This window comes from Hibiscus syriacus, unplaced genomic scaffold (genome assembly GCF_006381635.1).
Source record: "Hibiscus syriacus cultivar Baekdansim isolate YM2019G1 unplaced genomic scaffold, ASM638163v2 tig00111743_pilon, whole genome shotgun sequence".
NCBI lineage: Eukaryota > Viridiplantae > Streptophyta > Magnoliopsida > Malvales > Malvaceae > Hibiscus > Hibiscus syriacus.
Genome location: NW_024063167.1, coordinates 89,354 through 111,877, shown reverse-complemented (window position 1 = coordinate 111,877; position 22,524 = coordinate 89,354). Strand labels below are relative to the sequence as shown.

Genomic DNA, 22,524 nt, shown 5'->3' with positions numbered 1-22,524 from the left:
CTTCATCGGAGCCAAGCGCCCCTCACCGAAGGTAAAAGAAACTTGTCTTTTTTTTTTGGGGCTTGTTGGGTTCGAACTCAAAGGGTTTATCTGGGTATTAGGTCAGTGTAGTGGGTAGATCTAAGGTTGTAGAGAACCTTCTCTGGGTTTGGGTTACTCCCCGTGGCCACCGTTCTACGGTGGCCGGGGAGTTAGGGCCTCTGTTTTTTGGGCGAAGGAAGATGAAGATATGAGAAGGGAGAGAAGAAAGAGTGAAACGGCTGATGAGGGGGGAGTTATAAAATGATTTTAGGGTTTCATAATAACCCTTAAAGGGTATATCTCAGACGTCAAACGACGTCGTTCTGAGACAGGGGAGGGTCGAATGCTGGGTTAAAAGGGGATAATGACAGTATGGGTCCTCATAACTTCTTCCGTGTTTTGTTTTTTTTTTTTTGATAATTACAGTTTAAATTCCTTTAGCTTTGTAACGTTTGTAATTTGATCCTTAATGAAATTTCATATTTCTATTTTGGGTTCTTTATTTATTTCGTGTTTCATTTTAATCCTATATGATTAGTATTCTATTTTCTAAGTGTTTAAATTTTTGGTTGCTTATTGTGTATAATGTTCGTTTTAGTCCTTATTGGCATGTGTTGTGTGATTTTAGCTGATGTTCGAATTTGGCCCTCAGATTTATGCATCTTCTGTTTTAGTCACTGTTTTGGCATTTGGTTTAAATATTTTTTTTATCCTTCATGTTTTTGTGTAATTTCAGTTTAGTTCTTTAACTTATGTTTCTTCGATTTTAGCCCTTTAAACTTCTGTATTTGTATTTTGGTCCTTAAAAAAATTTTTTTGTTGTTATTTTAGCCCTTCAAGCTTGGTTAAACGTCATTTTGGTCCCTGAAATTATCATATGTGCTTATTTGGTTTGTATTTTGTTTTGTAATGTTAACTTAGCTTTATTTTAGTTATTTATGTATGAATGTATTTTACATATTTTATGGTTATTTGTATTATGTAAGTAATGTGTTTAATTCTATTTAATGTAAATGTTTATATTTCCAATTGCATTTATTTTCATTATATCTGATTTTATTTTCAAGAACACGTATGCGTAGAATGAGCGTGGAAAGTACTACTTGGTCGAAGTGGTGCGATCCGGTACGTCATTTTAGCGACATAGGAACTTGAAATAAGTCGAATATATTTTACTAATTAATTTATTAAAATGTGTGGTACCTTAAGTGATGCTCACTTTATTTTATGAAAATGTAAATTTTAAATTTTCATTTTTATATTCGATACACATTTTTAAATAAATGATGAGAGAATATTCTTTACAAGTAAGAATAGACGAGGTAGCTTTCCCGGCGGAGGATTGCAAATCTCGGGATTTCTTATCGAGAAAAGGATTTTTTTTATTTATTTTAACTAATTTTCAATAAATAGATCATAATTTATTTATTATTCTATTTTCATAATTTTTATTGTATTAATGGTTGTTATGTTAATATTAGCGATACATAAATTAAGCATATTTTATTTTTTACTCATGACGATATTATTTAGTGGTAATTCAAAGATAGGATATACTTTATAGATAAGAAATAGATGAGGTAGCTTTCCCGTTGGAGGATTGCAAATCTTGAGATTTCTTACCAAGTGAAGTATTTCTATTATTTTAACAAATATTCAATAAATAGATCATATTTTTACTTCATATTCAAATTGTAATTTCCACCATTTACGACGATGAGTAAACTACACAGTACCAATTTTGGGCGTTGTGGGGTGTTTACCCTTCCCCACACGTAACCGACTCCCGAACCTGTTTTAAATTAATCTTTGGTAACGTAGACCAAATTTTTGTCTTATAAAATTATTTTTCTTAAAATTATTTTAAAAGACGTTTTTAGGTATTTGACCTACCTAACCCAAAGGTCGATGGCGACTCTTTTCAATTTTATTCAAATCTATTCAAAATCACTAATTTTTCCAAATTAAAGTCATAATTATTTTAAAAAAATAATAATAATAATAAAATAATAATTAATAATAATTAATTGTTTAAAAAAAATGGTTATGACACGTTTTTTTTACTCCAACTTGTCTACTTTATTGTTTGTATAATAATATATAGAAGATGTCTTTATTGGTTGTATAACATTAATTTATAGGTAAAAGTAAGAAGAAGAAGAAGAAGAAGAAGCAAAATTGCCTAACAAAACAAGGAAAACTTTTGTTGATGTCCCATTTGGGAAGGGGAAGAAATTGCTGCATTCAAAGTGTAAGAAGTAATTGACGGGTTGATTCAAGTGGTAAGCAATTTGATATAGTTTAAGCAAGGTCTCAGGTTCGAGTCTTTATATATGCATAAAATCTCCGCTGGGAGACTCGCCCACCAAAACCAAATGTGCGACCCGGGTCAGTCTAAATTAACCAAGTCGAACCCTTGGAACTGAAGGAAAAAAATATAAGATCTATAATAATATGATCACCTAAAGTTTGATGATAATAATTAGATGAGCTCACACTTTGACGTTTATAATTTGTGTGTTTTCTGGTTTGGCTTTTCATCAACTAAGTTACTTTCTAAGAATTCATATGTCAACTAAAGTGTAGAATGGATACTTCTAAAAGAAACCTACTTATTTCCTCTATAATGTTCTTTCTTTACAGCATACAAGGAAAAGTTGGGTGCAAAATGTGTTAATCTGGGCACCTTGATTGTTCTTCTTGCAGAGACTTAATGTTCACCATTCGGAATGATTCGAACCGAGGCTCTGTTAAGTCTACTGCTTCATCATCAATGCCATGTGAACTCCGAGCATTGGAACTCAAAAGAACCAGCCTTTCCATACACTCAGCAGGAAGGGTTTCTATTTGTTTTCTGACGATTTCAGTATCATTCATGCCTGATGGGCATGGCAGTGAGCTCTCTGCTGACTTCGATTTAGTTGGCATGTGTTCCTCTGCGTTGTATGAATCCTCGATAACGTTTTGATGTCTTTCGAGAAGAGCTTCATTCTTCATGTTATGGGCGGATGGCATCTGCGCAGTTAACAAAGCATGCAACATTATTGGCCAGTGGCAACCCTATATCATTGGAGTGAAACCAGTAGTTCCATTAAATGGTACTGCATACCATTGTTAAAACTCTACTATTTTGGTCTCGAGATTGTTATGTGATGATCAACTTCTAAATGGATTTAACAGCATTACCTGATAAAAGTTTACAGGATTATTTCTTCTTTTCAATTTATCTGATGCAATAGTCGATAGGATTTGCACAACCTCACTCATCGTTGGTCGAGCATCGGGGTCCAACAGCAAGCACTCCTTTGCTAGGTAAGCCATTACCTGCATCTCTTCATCCGGAAAATTCCCTTTTAAACGCGAGTCGGGTAACTCTGAGGTCACTCTGTTACTATCCTGTAAACGAGGGGTAGCCTGAATGGGACAAAGTAATGACAAATGTTTTAAGAATCAAATCAACCAGCATGGATATTGGATATACTTTAGTTGCATTAAAAAGAGGAGATATAGTAACATGAAATGGCTACTTTACCCAGATAACAAGACTTTCTTCTCTATTGTTCGATTTGTGGATTGGTTGCCGACCAGTGATCAGTTCCAGAAGAACTACACCAAAACTAAAAACATCCGACATAGGCGAGGCTTTTCCAACCATTGCATATTCTGGGGCAAAATACCCAAAGGTTCCTTGCATTCTTGCTGGAGAACTCGAACAGCTGGGAAGTCCATCGGCTCTTAAACACTTGGCCATACCGAGATCAGTTATCTGAACATATTCACTACTTATGTTAGAAATCAATATGTAAACCAACAGGTGAGAAATTAACGTATGTTAGATTTCTAAAAGAAACCATCCCTACTTTAGCTCTCCAGTTCTTGTCCAGAAGAATATTTGTAGATTTTACATCTCTATGCAAAATTCTAGGAGCAGCAGCTTCATGGAGATATTCCAATCCCCTTGCAGCACCAATAGCAATCGCGACACGAGTTTCCCAGGACATGGCCTCACCCGAAATTCCATCCAAGCAATCCCTCAAATTACCATTAGGCATGTATTGGAATACCAGCAGTCTCTCGGCATGTTTCCCACTGAATTCCGAACAGTAACCAAGCAAGGGCACCACGTGACAGTGATGTAGCCTTGACAACAGCTCGACCTACGCAAAACAACACTGTAAAATACCTCATTGCCTTTTGAGAACATCAGTAAAAAAGATGGAACATAATGGGAGTTTTCATTAATCAAAGAACTTTAGACAAAAAAAGGCAAGTTGAGATTGTACCTCTGTTGAAAAGATGGAATCTGCATCAGTGCCTCCTCCTTGAATTTTAAGTCGCTTGACCGCAACAATTCTTCCATCCTTGAGCTGGCCCCGGTACACATAGCTACTTCCTCCGAATCCTATTAGATTGGAATTGGAGAACTTATTGGTTGCATTTTCCAGTTCAGAGTAAGCAAACTGGCAAATTGTTCCAAGCACAATCCCCGTTTTGCTCCAACAAAGGAATGAAGCCTTTTGAAAGCATCCTGAAAATAGGCAAGACATCGTGCTTGAAATGTCCAAACCGAATTCAGAATGAAGAATGCAGTATGCAAGGTTCAAAAACAAAATAAATCAAAATGGCTGAGAGGTTGTAATCGAATCACGATTGAAAGCAAATGAAGTTCATTAAAAAAAGACAAGTTTATAACAATGTTAAAGCTTATATACCTGCAAAAGGTTTAGCAGGGAAGCTGATGTCAACCTTAGTTTCTGACGCCGATGAAGTCTTGTGACTTATCAAGTTGGTAGCACTGTTGCAACTAGTTTCTTTATCTGACGAGAATACTGCCTGTTGGATGGGGCACTTTGGGCATTTGTCCTTCCGGTAGAAGTAGCATGTTAACGAGGCAAGAAATGCTAGCGTCGTGAGAATCACACAGAGTAAAAGAATGATCACAACAAGTCTGTTAGCGTAGTTCTTTCTCGCAGGTGCCTCAGGAAGAGATCCTGTCAAAATGTACACTTAAGTGCCACTAAATAAGGTCCTAATGCTTTTTATCCGGGCACTGTCCAATTTATTTGATTAAAAGGCTATAGTACCACAGATGAAAGATATTACGAAATGAAATGCTAGACAAATCTGTACGGTTGATGATACATGTAGCAGTTGAACTATCGAATTCTTCAAAAATAACATGTATAGTTGGAGTTGGAATAAAATACCAGCAGTGCAGTTGCAGGCAGAAAAACAGTTAGTATCATGATTGTCGATTGCTACTTTGGGGAATCCATCAGTAGCACACATACATGTCCACCTATCTCCTTTTGGTTCAACTGCCACATAGGATGCCACACAATTCGATGTTTTAGATACAAAATGATAGTAATAGCTCCACAAAATGCCGGACATTACATAAGCATGAAACATTCAACACGATCATACACCAAAAGCTGTGCATTAATGTGGGTAGATTATACTACGACCAAGTCTACTTTTGAGACATCATAGTAGTTGAATGGAATAGAAATAGCAGAAAAATTACACGAAAGTATTTTAAGGATTCAAGAAAATCTACCAAAAGAATATTGCACACCTGGACTACAATCGCAGGATCTAGAACAGTTAGATTTAAGAACATCGCCTTGTTTTTCAGGATATACGGAAGAGCATGTGCATGTCCAGTTCCTTTTGCCAGATGTGTTGGAAAACTCGTCTGTCATTAAATGATCACAAGGAAACTTGGCTAAGCAGATTGTATAAATAACAAACAAAAACTTAGGCATGTTAAAGAAATCTCCAGGCAAAAACAACTCAGTTACAGTAGCCTTCCATTTGAAGCCTGCAGGCCATATAGTTCAAGATATATCAAACTATGGTGCATCCGGCACCCAGGGCTTCCATGGTAACATGGTATTCTAATCAAATTTTAATTTTAAAAAACAGGGGGAGGGGGAGGGAGAGAGAGAAGACTCACAGCAAAGACCTTGCTGAATCCAAATCAAGGTAATGAGACACACGAGAACAACTTCCACTTCAAGCTTCATTTATTTCAATCTGAACACCAAGCTGTTGAAATAATACCTAGTTATCCCTATGTACATTTCCAGAACATGACTGCTTCAACAAAGTAGAAATCATCCACGCAATTCAAAGCAATGTAACTGAAAACAATGAAAGGACTAAAAAGTTATATCTGGATTTTAATTCCCTTTAATATGCAAAATGCTCAAGTTATTCTAGTCTGTGTGAACAAAATGGCAGATTGAAACCTCAGTTTTTCCTGGAAAATATAATCTCAAGTATCGAATTAGACTCACCAAATGCATTTCAAAAGCATAACTAACATGAAGCAATGAATTCCACAATCAGATCAAACAATGAAAAGAGAAAACTCCGAAATCATATGCATTAGATATATAAACCTTCATTAGGAGCCAGAGGAGTACTGTTCGAGCAAATTTCTTGACCTTAAATTGCATCCAATCAGCCAAAAAGTGGAGAATTCATGCAACAAAGAAGGAGGTAATAATCGAATTGAATCAAAGGATGCTATAATTTTGCATACGAAAAGATTGGCTGGAAATCGTAACAGAGGTATAAAGATCACGTATGATATAACACTGGAAATTCAAACCAAGTAAAAACTACGGCCTTCCATTAATGCCCAAACTCTAGATATGATGGCAAGAATATCAGAAAAGAAAAGATATATATCATGATGGGTGGTGTTCATTTCATGGTTGGCCAACAAATCTAAAGCTGCTAATTCTAATTCTTTAACCCTCCCCTAAGGCAGTCAAGTAAAGCAAGTTAGCAAGGAAAAAGTAATACCATGTTAAAAAATACTCAGCACTACCAGTATAATTCTACCCAAGTCATATAAAAAACTTCAGAAAGCTCATTAGCATCTATCTACAGTCCCAAGACAGCAAAAACTGAAGAAATGTAAAGAAAATGCCTCCAATGAATATAAAAGGCAAAACACATTAAGACTTGCCCAATTAGCAGCTGATATTAAAGTATAGTTACTTCAACTATTAAATACACACGGCCTACATGAAACCAATTGATTTTCAATATAATGGCATCAAAGATTTTTACTTCACCCTCCCTCACCCACTCTAGAAACAACTGCATTAATAGGTAGAAGAGACACATACATAGAACAGCGCACTATTTTATGACTGGGGCGAACTTACAAGGGGAAAAATAAATTATCAATAGAAAATACAAAGAAAATATCTAAACCATACATGAATTTGAAATTTTCAGGGGCACCAAGTCCATCAATGAACACCTACCTAGACAGAATTCAACAGGCCAATTCACTCCAAGCTGTTTTTAAACAACACCATAAGTTGGAATTAAACTTCTTTTAGACCAAAACAATCACCCAAACTAAAGAGAAGTGCAACAAACTAGAGCAAATGATAGGATGTTTAAGTTCAATCCTGGGTATTGAACTAGAGAAGAATGAAAAGGTGAAGAGAAGCCAGCGAGCATAAACTCCGGAGAGAAACTATAAGAAAGAAAGGATAATTCATTATATTCACAAAAGGTAACAAGCAGAGATAATAGTAACTAAATTGGAAACAAACAAAAGAAGAAAAAGTTGGCAAATTTTCAATGAGGAGAATATAACAGCACAAATACGAAGAAGGGACAAAGACTGAATATGTTCTGAATATATAAATATATATATGTGTGTATAAGCATTCAGAAAATAGGATAATAGAGACAAAAAAACACATCAACCACCTCTCTGAAAGCTACACATTTGCCAACACGAAAATGACTACCCAACCATTCTAGGATTAATGTGTTCTTGGCAAAAATTAATAAGAACCAAATAAAGCCAAGACCTTTGCCAATTTGGCAACAGGTAGAAACTAAAGAAAGAAAGCAAAAAAGAAGAAACTTGGCTTAGCTTTAAAGATTTTACTGCTACTGAATACGTTGGGAAATGTTGAAGCGACGTTTGTAAAAATGTAAAGTTGGAACTTCAACGTTGTTGTTTACGGTAAGGTCCCCCCCACCCTTTTGTTCGGTGTAGTTTTCCAAATTATGCGTCATTTGGGGTGGGGGGCAAAGTTGTTATAGACCGTTGGATCAAAGAATATTAATCATTATGATCACGTGCTTTAGATTATAATTGGATGGATATATGTATATCATCATTTTATATGGGTAACTAAATTCTAAACGTCATTAGATTAATAAATACCCATCAAAGTGTAATTACAAAAAGGAAGCAAAAGCTAAAAGTCATTAACAAATCACCAAAATTTGGCGCACCTAAACCAATCTGCTTTGAAAAAATAATGGTTTTTATGTGATATAGGGAAATCACAAAAAGATAATCGTTTGAACGAAAGGATTCCATCTAGTGATATATATATAAATTACCAAGGTAAATGAGACGAGATAGATCACGAGCTATTTGATATCGATTTTGTTAAAACTCAATAAATATTCGATTCGAATAGCCTAGACTCGAGCTCTTAACGAGCCGAAAAGAACTACTTGATTCTCAATTCAAAAAGAGCAGTTAGAAAATATAATATATTAAAAATTTTTTAAAAAATATTAATAATATTAACATTTATCACAACAACAAAAATAATATTAACATTTATGTATTATTAATTTTAAATGCAGTATAAGGTTTTTATGTATTTAAGGTTTAGGTTTGAGTTTGATGCTTCAATCAAATTAAGTTTAAGTTTTTTTTTTACATTTTGAGCTTTTACAAGCTTAAGCACATGATTTCAAGTTCGAGTCGAGTTTAAAAATTTTAGACTCGCGAATTTTCAAGTCAAATCGACTTTAATAATACTCGAATTTTACTCGGTTCTTTTATAGTCTATATATAATGACGCTATATAATTTAACACCCGGTGGTCAGTGTTTTCAACATTTGCCTCGTGATTTGGTGGCTGAAACAGATAGAGTTTAAGTTGGAAAGAATTTTTGGTTAATTTGATTTGATCTAAAAATTATAATACTTTTTATTTGAATCGAACATGAGAAATATATATCACAACATGGAGAGTATATTTTTCTATCCGAGTTTAATCTAAATCATTTTTCTTGAAGTAGTCTTTAATCTATTGAGAAATATATATAATATATATGGGAGGAAAGAAATCATAGGCAGTTTAGGGGCATTAGTAGAGATTTTGAGAGTATGGTGAATTATATTAAAGAAACTGTTAGGGTGAAGGTTTTTGAAATGACCATCTAGCTCAGTTGGTAGAGTACAAGGTTCTTAACCTTGAGTAGGGGTGTTCAAATAACCGAACTAATTTGGTTAACCGACCGAACCGAATTAATTCGATTAATTCGGTTCGCTTACCGAATTAGTTCGATCGGTTAATGGTTAATAAAATTTTTAGAATTCGGTTAACGGTTAATTCGGTTTGAATTCGGTTAATTAATCGAATTAACCGAAATTAAATTTTAAATATTAAATATATATTATATATAACATATGGGCTCAACCCAAATTATTTAAAACCCAATTAATAATTTAAGATCTAATAACTTTTAAACTTAAATCAATATTAATTAATTAAAAATTATATAAATTTTTTATTTTATAATTATATATTATTTAAATTAATTGTAAGCTGTTTTTTAATTAAAAAATATTAAATATATTATATATAACATATGGGCTAAGCCCAAACCATTTAAAACCCAATTAATAATTTAAGATCCAATAACTTTTAAACTTAAATCAATATTAATTAATTAAAAAATTTATCTAAAATTTTTATTTTATAATTATATATTATTTAAATTAATTATAAACTTTTTTGAATTAAAAAATATTTAATTTTTTATATAAATTAGAAAATTTTTAAAAAAAAATCGGTTAATTCGAAATTAACCGAATTAACCGAAATTTATTCAGTTCGGTTAATATGTTCGAAAAAAAATTCGGTTCGGTTAACGGTTAAAGAAAGACAAGTTTGGTTAATTCGGTTATGGTTAATTCGGTTCGGTCGGCCACCGTTTTAACCAAATGAACACCCCTAACCTTGAGGTCGTGGGATCGAGTCTCATGGAGGGCATTTCATAATTCGGAGGTCTCCTACTGAAGCTGCTCTCAACCTAGTGTTGGGGGCAGCCTACTATCTTACCTCCCCCTTACCCCATTACATATGGGAACAAGGGACAACCATTTAGGGTGAAGGCATTTAAGATGATCATTAAGAATAGTGATGTTAACAAGAACCTTTGTTTAGTTTGGGGGATTAATACCTCTTAGAGAGGGGTATTGTTTGTTAATTTTTAATTGTATTGGTTGTAGCATTGAGTTTTCTACTGTTTCTTGGATAATAATATGAGAAATTTTTCCAAAAGTTTTTTTGAAATATAAATCTGAATCAACCTAACCCAACGTATAATAACGACCAAATTAAAAAACCCCATAGAGAATAATTATTATAACAATTATCTATAAATTTATATGACAACTATACTATTACTCTCGGTTTGAGTTGGACTTTGGAGATGTTTTATCATCTACGTGAATTTGAACCGACCCAATTTAAACCTAATTTTTTAGAAAAGGAAAGTTCCCTCTATCGAATTGAATCATATAGAAATTTACCAATTTTAGATTAAATTATCATCCCTAGATACTGTGTTGAAGACGTTTGGGCCACCCCTTGCTGAGCCCGAGTGTAGTGTGGTGGCTGCTAATGTGTTTTGTTTGGTCTTAGGGTTCCTTGTTTCATTGGGCTCATTTGGACTATTCTATTTTCTTTATGGGCCAAAGCTGTAATCACCTCTTTCTCTTAATGAAACCACAACAGCCCAACTTATCAAAGAAAAGGAGAGGCACAGCTTGAGACAGACAGATTCAGATATTTACAATTCCCGTATGAATTATGGAGGAAAGGAATATATATATATATTCCAATTTCCAACCCAAGAGACTCAACTGAACTTGATCAGCTCAAACATTTTTGAGCTCCAAAAACCTTCAAGGGGATCCTCTTTTTTCTTGGGTATCACAATGTTTTGACATCATGCAATATGCATCAATTGAATCCACTCATAGTGTGGAATTTTCCTATTTATGTCTTAATTCCAATGTGGACGAAAATGTTTCTTTCAATTCCATCATTTCAACCCATTCTTTAAAACTTGTATGGAACAATATGGCCATCCCACTTAATCTTGCCGACCCCATCACCAAATTTATGTTGCTTTATATCAATGGGACATGAACCCTATCATTTTTCTCCTTATACAAGGTTTCGCTCTGCTGCTCAGACACTTGATTCGTTTGCTGACATTTATTTGGTTCTTCTTAGAGTGGTGAAAGCAACTAATGGGTGCAAGAATGAGGCTTTTGGCTCTTGCTTTAACAATACTGGTGATGATGAGTTCCTGCTCGGCTGCAAAGGTTCTAAAAGTGGATTCGCCGAAGCCTGAACACATCATTTTCGTTGGTCGGAGGCTTCTGGTCGACGATGCCAAAAGTGGGAATCGAGAAGAGAGCGGCGTGAACAACCACCATTACATTCCTAGGGAGGACTTCAGCAACTACCCTGGTGGCGATGGATCAGCTGGAAGTGGGTAAATTAATCGGATGATCGATAATATATAGGGAAATAAACCGGTTATATTTGATGTTTAATGCGGTTTTTCTACATCTAAATATGTTTATAATGTAATTAGCTTCTGTACGTGTAGCTTGTATTCTGGTTTTGATTGTATCGTATGTATGGTTACTTTAAATACGCGTTGAAATTGCATGAATGCATGGCTGCCTGTTTGTCAAACCATTGATATCAATGGCTTTGGGTTAGACTGCTTTCTCACGTCCATGGGCTGATTTTTATCATTTTTCCACAAATCAAATCTTCAGTTGTGGCCCTACTCTTATCCCAAAACAAACACGTGTGAACCACCCAAACATGATTTTTTTCTCTTCCCGTTCCAAGGCTTCGTCTTAATTAATGTGGACCGACGCAGGTCGCAAACCTAATTTTGGTGAACGAGTCTTCCAACGAGATTTTCTGCATACACAATAACTCGAACCTAAGACCTTACTTGAGCAATATCAAACTGCTTACTATTTAAACCAATTCAATCATGATTTTTCATCTAGGTAAACTACAACCTTAACTATATAATTTTTTACTTCATATCAAAGGAAACTAAAATCTTGGTATGTTGATGTGATAATTAATAAAATTAATATGATTATACATTTAATCCTTATTACTTATACATTTTATCAATTTGATTTTAATTTAATTTAAAAAATTTAAATTTTGCAATCAATTTGTGATGTGTCAGTGGACCAAAAATGTATATTTAATTAGAATTTAATTTAAAAATATAAAAGTATTAAACTAATTTTCAGTTAAATTTTATACTAATTAGAGTTCAGAATTTATATATAATATTTCAATTAAAAATATTATTATATTTATATTAGTGGTTTAGATGCTCTCGTACTCATGATTATATGATTTAGATTTGAGTTATTATTTTCTGTTTTTATTCTCTTTTATCGTTAACTTCGAACATTATCTGATCGGATGATAAATTTAGTAAACTAAATTATGATTAAATTATTTTTTCATATAAGGCATCCACCATATTATTTTTTGAATTAGGGTTTTTTATTGGTCTTAAGAGATCATATACTCCTAGGATCTTCTCCATTTGCCTGAAAAAATCATGCAGTTGTGGAGTTTTCTTAATTTATTTGAAGACGTCATATAGTCATGTAGTCTTCATATTTAACTTGAAGACGCGTAGAGCACATGACATCTTTAGATTGATACTGTATCATTCACCGTAGATGAAAAAATAATCCTCAGATGAACGTATTGAGAATTGAAAAATCACACTTACATTACCCCCGACATTTTGCCAACTTTTAACAGCTCTCCAATCCCAATCATTTAAATGTTGGTAAACTGAACGTAAAAAAGAGCGTCTCAGATTTCATAAGAGCTCAATGAACCAATCTGCCACACTGTAGGTAAAAAGGAGTTGCGCATGCTAATATAACAGGAATGATGGTAGTACAATAAGATCATCTACTTGAGCTTGACAAGGTTCATTCAGGTCATCTACCTGCAACACCATAAGTGGAACCACATTTACAAGAACAGCATTCTTAATGATATCTTTACAAAACTATTTCTCCCAAGTTAGAATGCATAGTGAATTGGTGACTCGGCTAAAGAATGAAGTTGAGTGTCAAGTTCAATAGCTATAGTGAGTCACAATCCAATACACCCCTCTTTCAACACTGCCAAACCACAAATTATCATGTTTAACGAAGCCAAGCCTCAGTCGGACATTTTAGAAAACACATTCACAGCCGTCCAGCTTGTGAGAGCTGTGACCACATGATACCAGAGGAAACCCCATCTTGACATAATAGGATTTGGCCATGAATTGGTGACTTGATCGGGAACATGAACTTGTTGGGATGCTAAGAGGATACATCAATTATCTGAAGTACTAATACCAACACAAATCCAAACCAACTGCATTACAAATAGAGTGCTACAAACTATTTATTAACATGATTGCTCTCCATTTCTCCACATAAATGTCACCTCTTTCATTCAACTGTGTTAGTATCACAAACAAATCCGTTCAAGCTGGCCAGCAACCGTGTATTAGCAGTTTTGCCACATTTTGAAAACTTATTGTAAGGAATAGCTAGGCTAGGCTGCCACCGCTCTATTCATTTCAACTTTAGTAAGACCAAAATAAGCTCAACCGACAAAGTCGTTAACCATTTGGCCGCCGCCAAATTGCAGCCGAAGCTGATCCTGATCCTCGTGCAGTTGATATTGCTGCGGATGTGGTTGGAGTACTTGTGCACTTTCTATGCCATGCCTGAGTCCCAAGGTAAGTGACACGGCTCCAAGCCCCCCCATCTCGAGCCTACTTTGCTCGTAGGGTGCAAAACTCATCATGGCACCATCCAAGCTTGTTGGGATTCGAAAATCCATACTAGAACGTTTCTCGTAATACCAGCGTTCAACATCATGTGCATCTCCCGTGGTCCCAACAGCAGCCATATCTGAGCAAGCCAATTGCTTGCACGGTGTTGCATTTGTACATGAGCTGTTGATGGATAGGTCTTCGTTGGGTCGAATGGAACTTGTAGATTTTGCATCAATTTTGCTAGAGCTCTGATTGCTTTCTGCCAATCCTTTGCTCTCAAGCATGTGTATTTCTTCGACCATTGGTTTCCAAATACGAACTCGTGCATTTATGAACCAGTTAGACACCTGCATTCAGAAATCAAATTGTTGACACCATGAAAACAAGTCGATAAACCAAACACCTAACCGTGCTACATTCCAATTCAATCACACAAGATTATTATACCAAATGCTTAAGCAGTGAGCCCACCTGGTTTCGAGAAAGACCAGTTTGAGTGGCCAGCATATGCTTATCCGTATCTGTGGGGTACCTATAAGAAAAGAAGATACACAAATTCACACCAAATTACATATTTGAGAGGACATACGAAATTGAAAAGGAAGAACAGTGGACTAACGGATGAAGAAAATGTTCAAAGAGCCAAGCTCTAAGGATTGCCACCGCACATTCTGGTAGGCCTCTTTGGGGCCTCCAGCCTTGTTGTTGGGGTTCATGGAAGCCCGGGTTAACCCCACCAGATTTCTTAAGCACGTACTTCAGTCTGGATACATTCATGTCACCTTTGCTATTGCTAGCACCGGTAGTTGGGGACAATAAATCCTCCCCCAGGGCTTTCGATAAGTGCTTGACATGGTCCGAGATAGCGTTCCTTAGGTGCCAAAAGTTCCGCTCTACTGTCTTAAGAGCCAAGGAAATATAGGGAGTGGCAGCACTAAGACCAGCTACGGATTCAAAAGAAGAAACCACCATTTGAATCTGCTGATAGTATAGTTTGTATCGTCTGCAAACCTTTCAATGGCACAGCATATGCAAGTCCTCATTAGAGTTAATCAACTAGCATTACTTAACAGTAAAATGATAAAACAAAGAACAGAATCACCTATCTCGACGAATAATGATACTCTATTTGGATTAGGTCCAAAATAAATAATAGAAGAACAGAAATTTCACTGTAGTATTCACTTTTTGATAAAAAAAAAGTTGCCCAATTTAGTAACACCAATAACAATGCAGATATGCATAGCCTGTTATTTTCAACCTACAATGGAGCCTTTGGCCAAGGCAAGAGGACAACTTATTATGGTTGAATCTTTAAAACAAAGTAGCTTTGAATTTGTGGCCGATCCGTACCATTAATCGAAATGTAACTTCGATTTGATGGTATACAAAGGCAAAAAGATGACATAAATTTCATTGAACAATTGCTAAGTCGGATAAACTTCATTCATCATCAGCTCTTAGTTATAAGAACTCGCTCAATTTCGCGTCAATGTAAAGGTCCAAGTAACAGCAAGAAAATGTACAGATAAAAAGCACACAGGATGTAATTCTTCAGTGGCATATCCAAAAATTAAAAAATGTGGGTCTAAAATTTTAATTTTCTATTCTTAAAAATAATGGGTATACAAAAATTGTAATTTTTTTTTCTTTTTTCCTAACCCATTAAGCTAAATTTAACCACTACTTGCCCCTATGGGGCTTAGCACATCCGACACTGTCATAAATGTTCATTAATAAAGATGCAGATAATAGTTGAATGAAAGAGAACATATAAATGCGAAAAGAAAATTGATAACCAACCTCCTCCTGCAGATATAAAAGCTTTGCCTTCTTCTGTTGATAGTCAGGCCTACAAGAGCCGCTCCAAATGCCAACATCAGCTGTACTAATTTCATTAGAGCTGCAAAGACCGGAGACAGAAGCCACCGATATATTTTCCTTAATAGCTCCATCAGCAATATCAGTTGCATTGGCAGTATCAGCCGAGGCTGAATAGCCGACGCCATCGAAGGCACCCTCCGATGTCACACAAACTTTACCCAGCTTTGAATTGGTCATATGGCAGTATTGATCCAACAGTTCTTGTGCCGGTTTAAGAAACTTTGAATTCTTAAGAATAGTTGCATATCCGGTGAATGGACCGAGAGGGTGTACGCACGTCGAACTTCCACTACCTTTACTGATTATAGACGGCTTCGGAAACGAATTAAAGGCATGAAAACCACACTGATCCTCTGTGAATTGAGCCGAACCACGATTTTTTGATTCGGGGTTCGACGAAAGAGTTAGAGATAGCCCTTGGGTAGTATTAGAAGCATCACCCCACTGTGGACAATGCTCTAAGAGGGACCTACTCGTCCAAGCACCAGCGTTATCAAAATGCAAAGCACTTGCTTGATGTGCTATAGAAGCCATTTCTGGTCCCTGAGTACCCACAGATGGTGTATTAACAACGTCATAAAGTGCAGATGAAACGAACTGCAGTTCCCCACAATGCCTTTTGCTGTCATGGCTGCAAATTTCAGTCACGGGATACTGCATAACTGCACATATGTTGCTTTCCCTTGCACTACTTGACAACACTTCCCCAACAAGCATAGGGTTTTGATCGTTTTCTGTACCGGCTAATCCCCTTGAATAACCCACCATCAAATCACCACAACTTTGTAGGTCACCAGAGGCTTTAGAGCATGGATGAACATGGATGAAACCTGAAGAAACAGCAGTTGGGTCGTAAAGCAAATTAGCGTTCCTATCGTTACGAACTTGAACAAGATCTGGGTTCGGCCCCGAATGAACCGAGGAACCTTGCTCCAAACCGTTGGGGAAATCCTCCAACTGGTTGATCCTCAACTTATCTCGTCGGCTTTGTTGTGCTATATGCCGTTCGGGTTTAAACTTGCTCGTATCCATAACCAAACGCATGCAAGGCTAGCTTTTAACAAAAGTTCAACGATCAGGAGGGTATAAATTATAAAACAAAACAAAACAAAAAACAACGAATATAAAACAGAAGAAAAAAACAAAGGGAACACAGAGATCAGACTGAAAGGAAAGAGAGAGAGAGAAAGCACAGTGGTGAAAGAAAGTTACAGAGTTCTTTTTTTCAAATCAGCTAACGCCTAGACTGCTAAAAGTACAAGTAAATGACAATCATAAGCTTCACGTCAACCTGTGGAACATAAACCCTAATTTCTCAAAGCCAACGAAACTCAGGGTTCTTATCAGTTACAAGCTCTACTGATAAACACCCAACTTTTTTGAAGCTTAGATCTAATAAAACAACATCAATACTAGAGAATCTTTTGCTTATATTTTTCGACGAACTTCATATATGTATGTAGAAAATGCTTCAATAATAAGCAATAAAATAAGAATAAAAAGAAAAGGAAAAAGGATAAACTCAACATCCACCAACCAAGAAAAAGAACCAGCAGCTAGCCTAACTCCATTGAAATGGAGTCATAGTTAACTTTTTAAATAAAGCAAAACAATATATTTTTTCCATGAAAGGTTACCTCTTTCAAGATATCTTTTGGGTTATTAAGCTGATGGATCTCTCAAACACATGAACGTAAAAAAGATCTTGTCAAGGTGGGTAATTTTCCAGTAAGAAAAACACTGATTAGAAAAGGGGGGAAAAACCTTTGAGAGGAACAATAATTGTGGAAAAAGAAGGATAAATTTGTGTTTTGAATTGAAAGATGGTGAATCTTCAACAATTGAATTCTTATGTCCCCTGGTAGGGTCCGCTTTGAACCTAATTTTTCATGCTTAAAAGTTAAAGCTAAACTACGTGGGGCGGGTTTTAGATGAACCAGCCTTGATTAGGTTAATTACCAAAAGTAATCATTCTTTTTAGACTAAGATTTTCTACCTTTAATAATGCAACCTTGTAACAGCTCCTTTTTTATTTAATTTTCTTAATAAAATTCTTTTTTTTTTGCAAATAAAAAACTTTTGTTTAATAACAGTAAAATTCAAATAAGTACAATATCAAAATTTGTTAATATAACCCTAAATTTTAAAAAAAATATTAATAAAAGAATAATAAAATCTCTACTTTATAGAAGGAAAAAGCATGCATTTGATATACACGAATTTATTTATTTTATTTGCTAAGCAATTATATATATATATACTATCTTTAATGGTGTCTGCATTTATAAAATTTGTCAGCCTATAATACTAATTCAAACATTTAATTTGTTATTTTAATTTTATCATCTTAATTTAAATCATTAATATTATTAAAACTTATAATAATCACTTGTTATTGAATAGGTTTGTAAATGAACTGAACGTTCAGCGAATCGTTCATGACCGTGTGGCGGGAAGTTCGTTTATATGCGTTTATTTATTAAATGAACGAACATTAACAAGATTTTGTGTTCGTTTAATTAAATGAACGAACACGAACATAGGTCTCGTTCGTTCATTTACATTCGTGAACGTTCGGTTATGTTCGTTCGGTTATGTTCGTTTATGTTCGTTCATTTATGTTTAACTCAATTTTCTTAAACCAATTTTGGTGACCAATTTGTAAGTATCTTAAAAATATTAATTAATATGATATTTTGATGACCAACTCCATAATTAACCCAATTTTATTTGGAGATTAAATCCAATATGTTAACTCGTGAGGTACTTCGCACCTATATTCATTTTCCCTTTTTTTTCCCTAAACCCTAGTGTTCACTGGAAAGTAGAGACGATCGGAGTACAATTTGAAGTTTTACATGTATGTTTTCATCTCTTTTTCTGTTTTATTTAGCTTAATAGTTGATATGTAAAGTTATTACAGGTATCTTCACATCTAACACTCAAGAAAACATCATACTTCTTTCTAGAAATAGATGGAAAGCTATGGGTAACAATCGAAAGTATATGAGCATCAGTAAAAAGAAAAATATATAGAATTTGCCACAAAACAAAGGTTTCTATGCAATTTCTGAAAAATAGTGTAATAGCGGAAGTAATGGGTTTTCCAGAAAGAACCTATTAATAAGTAAAAAATACACTTTGACAATGAACTTTTGTTTTCATAGTTCTTGTGTGACCTTAGTTGTGGAGTAGACTTTAGGTACGTTAAAATTTTGAATGGTGATTTAACAATAATATCAGTTACGATATGTAGCATCGGAGGGATTTCGGATCTATGTTATTGCCTTGTAGTCCAATTTGTACCGTTCGAAATCTTCATGTTGTTAAATTTTCTACTTTGCCAACGAAAATGATTATTATTAACAAATATCACTAAAGTTTGACATTGATGTCACAAATATTTTAGTCAGCGTAGTGAAAAATGATTATTCATATGTAATCATGGGCCACTAATATAAATGTTATAGCGTTAAAATAAAGTCTTGTGAATTATTTAATATCTTTAAAAGATCGATCGAAATATCTGATATCTTCAAACATTTCATCACTGCTAATTAGCTTTTACGCTATTTATCACTGTAGATTTGGTTGATTTGCATTGTCGACTATTTTTCATGAAAGAACAATAGAAGGTAGGGTCTCCAACGTTTATGTTCGTGTTCGTTTATGTTAGTTTATTTATTAAATGAACGAATATGAACAAGCTATATTCCTTAATGAACGAACATGAACAAAAAAAATTTTGTTCGTTTATGTTCGTATTTGTTTATGTTCATTTATTTATTAAATAAACGAACATAAACATATATCCGTTTGTGTGTGTTCGATTCATTTACAGGGTATAATGAAATTTGAGAACTGGTATTAAAACTTTTAAAAATCACATTAATCGGTTGACATTTTCTTAATTTACATATAATTGTGATATTTAATTATACGAAAATAAAAGAACAATATAAGTTAAATACAATATTACTAACAAAAAAATTACTTAATATTAATTATATTATTTTTATCATACTAGATGTTTTTCTTTTGTTTTTAAAATGATTTGATTCAAAATATTTTATTAGAAAAATCAATAGATAATAATATTTATATTTTTTTATTTTTATAAATTTTACTTGTATACATTTATTAAAATAAATTTATCAAATCTATTAATTAATTTTTAAATATAATTTTATTATTTAATTTAATTGAATATATATCATAAGACTGCTTGTATAAATAATATTATACGTAAATTATGAGATAAAGAAAATAATATTTATAGTCTTGATTAATTTTAAAAAGAAAAACAAATAATTTTGGCAATAAACAAATAGAGTATTATTTTGGAAAAAAGAACAAAAAAAAAAGATTAAGTGGAGGGCATTGATTTGATGTGAATTCATAGAACAGAGTTCCGGACTGGAGAGTATGAGGTCAGCAGGAACCGGTTTCTCCCAGGAACTACCGCCCGCATTCCAAGCCGACCGCCACGCAATTCCTTGATTTTCAAACTCTCCTCTTTTTCCCGATTTCCAATACAACCTCAGTAACATTGAAGGGAAGACAAGAGATAAAGAAAAAGCCAGCCACCGCATCTCCCCCATCTTGTACCGCAAACAGCCTATCTTTCTCTTGCATATATCATCACCTCATATCATGTAGGCTTAATTCTCCGTTGGATTCGGGGGAATTGGACGGTGATGATAGAGATGCCGTTTTGTATAGACCAGTGGTTCGTCCAATCTAATGGAGGCTAGGAAGGGGAAGCTAGTATGCAAAAGGAACAATCGGTGAGTAGGTTAAAGATAGGGCTAGAACTGTGACATCAACCTGCCTGTCCTACATGAGATGTAGCAGAGAAAACTGGGTGCGGGGTACCCTACACTTAGGGTTCTTCAATATTTTTCTTCATTTATGGGGTACGTCCCATCCTTCTGAATGCCCTACTCCTAGTCTCCTATTTCCCTTTTCATCATTGGGGAAGCTGCCCTTTGCCTGTTCCTTCTGTTGCCCTTGCCCTTGCCCTTGCCCACTACTTGCCTCTAATGCTTCAATTCATTTCTAACAATTATATAGTATTACATATAAGTTATCAAGTTTAAATTCAGATTAAATTTTAAATTGAGTGAGTTAATTAAATTTATCATATATTTTTTTAAAAGTTACATATATCAAACTAAGTTACAATATTTAAATGATTTCCAAATTCAATTAACTCTATCACTTTATTCGTAATTTGTCCAACAACTACATTTAATTTTTACTATTTGTTGTGCAATTTTCATTTCCAGCTTTCATAAGGGTACGTTTGGTTCACGGAATATGAGATTACCAGAAAATAGGATTACTGAGAATGTTGTATTTTGTGTTTGGTTGGCTTAGCATGAATGTAAGATTACCGTGTTTGGTTAAAGGAATAAAAGATTATTGAAATGTATATTTGAACAAATTGTCCTTATTATATATTTATTTTTTAACAAGTTGGAAAATATTTATATATTTTTTTAAAAATTTTTAAATTCATACAATTTATATAATTTTTTATTTATAAAATTAAAAATATAAAAAGGTTTAATAGAATGGTAAAATTTTATTTTACCCCTGAATTTTATATAAAATTTTAATTATAGATTTTTTTTGTAAATCTAAAATAATTTAAGGATAAATTTATAATTTAACCTTCGTATATTTTTTATTATTTAATAACAGAATAATAATATTTTTAGGGGAAAAATTTAAGGGCATTTTAGTCTAAAATACCAGTAATCCAACAATACATAAGAAAAGAGAGATAATGACATTCCTAATAATATACTTCAAAAAATCAACTACTAAAAATCTTATATTACCGAAAATAAAATTATCAAACTAACCGAATGAAAAAATATTAATTTCATTCCCCCGTACAAACGCCCTTAAAAGTGCAATGTAGGTTCTGAAATGCAAAATTTTCCACTAGGAGACAAGTAGACGGAAGTGAAAGCACGTGCACTTAAAAGAGATTTAAAATTTTATGGGTTAACTCTTCAAATACGTCCCTAAACTATACCCTTACGTTTAAATTGGTCATAGAACTCTAGACATTTTGATTAGAAGTATCAGTATATATTAAATCGTATTTTACATACATAGACCAATTTCAAGCATGTATATGTATGGATAACGATTCAAGGTTGATTCTTAATTTAGGATTTTAAATATATTTAAAATTTAATTCAAGCTACGCGAATCAACTTATCTCAGTAATTAAATGAATCGTTATTGTTCATAGAGATCATGTGTTTGAGCACCATTAGTTGCAGCAAGGTGATTGAACCTTGATTATCAAATGATTGAGGGTATTTAAAATATATATTAGTTTGTAATCACGCTTGAGATGAGTTGGTATTTAACATCTAATTTAAAAGTTAATTTAATGGATAGTCTTTTACTAATACGACATTAACATTTTAAAATTTTAATTATAATAGTTTTATAAAATAATAGAAATAATAGTTCATTATCATATAAACATATAATGCGATTGAAAGAAGTTTTAACTTGGGTCCTTTTTACCTAATTTTAATTTGTAGGGACTAATCAATGATGAATAGGTTGATTAATTTTTATGATTTCCCCATGAATTGAGATGAACAATCATAATGTCCTGTAAGGGGCATCTGCCATGCTTTATCATGAAGCTTGCTGTTACAACATGGAATC

The 22,524-nt window shown here is 33.9% G+C and overlaps 2 protein-coding genes across 2 annotated transcripts; both read right to left on the bottom strand.

Moving 5' to 3' along the window:
- Positions 1–2,653: 2,653 nt before the first annotated feature.
- Positions 2,654–7,100, bottom strand: LOC120168996 (receptor-like serine/threonine-protein kinase NCRK). The gene is made up of 10 exons (XM_039177236.1): positions 6,429–7,100; positions 5,981–6,072; positions 5,600–5,719; positions 5,229–5,339; positions 4,734–5,012; positions 4,305–4,549; positions 3,882–4,178; positions 3,554–3,787; positions 3,208–3,435; positions 2,654–3,036 (listed from the first exon to the last, which is right to left on the bottom strand). Exons 2-10 carry the CDS (start codon positions 6,048–6,050, stop codon positions 2,695–2,697), a joined length of 1,926 nt encoding a protein of 641 aa, XP_039033167.1. The 5' UTR covers positions 6,051–6,072; positions 6,429–7,100; the 3' UTR covers positions 2,654–2,694.
- Positions 7,101–13,190: 6,090 nt separating this feature from the next.
- Positions 13,191–17,242, bottom strand: LOC120169001 (BEL1-like homeodomain protein 8). Its single transcript, XM_039177241.1, has 4 exons — positions 15,745–17,242; positions 14,561–14,952; positions 14,413–14,473; positions 13,191–14,288 (listed from the first exon to the last, which is right to left on the bottom strand). The coding sequence occupies exons 1-4, from the start codon at positions 16,867–16,869 to the stop codon at positions 13,767–13,769; spliced, it is 2,100 nt and encodes a 699-aa protein (XP_039033172.1). The 5' UTR covers positions 16,870–17,242; the 3' UTR covers positions 13,191–13,766.
- Between the last annotated feature and the right edge of the window lie 5,282 nt (positions 17,243–22,524).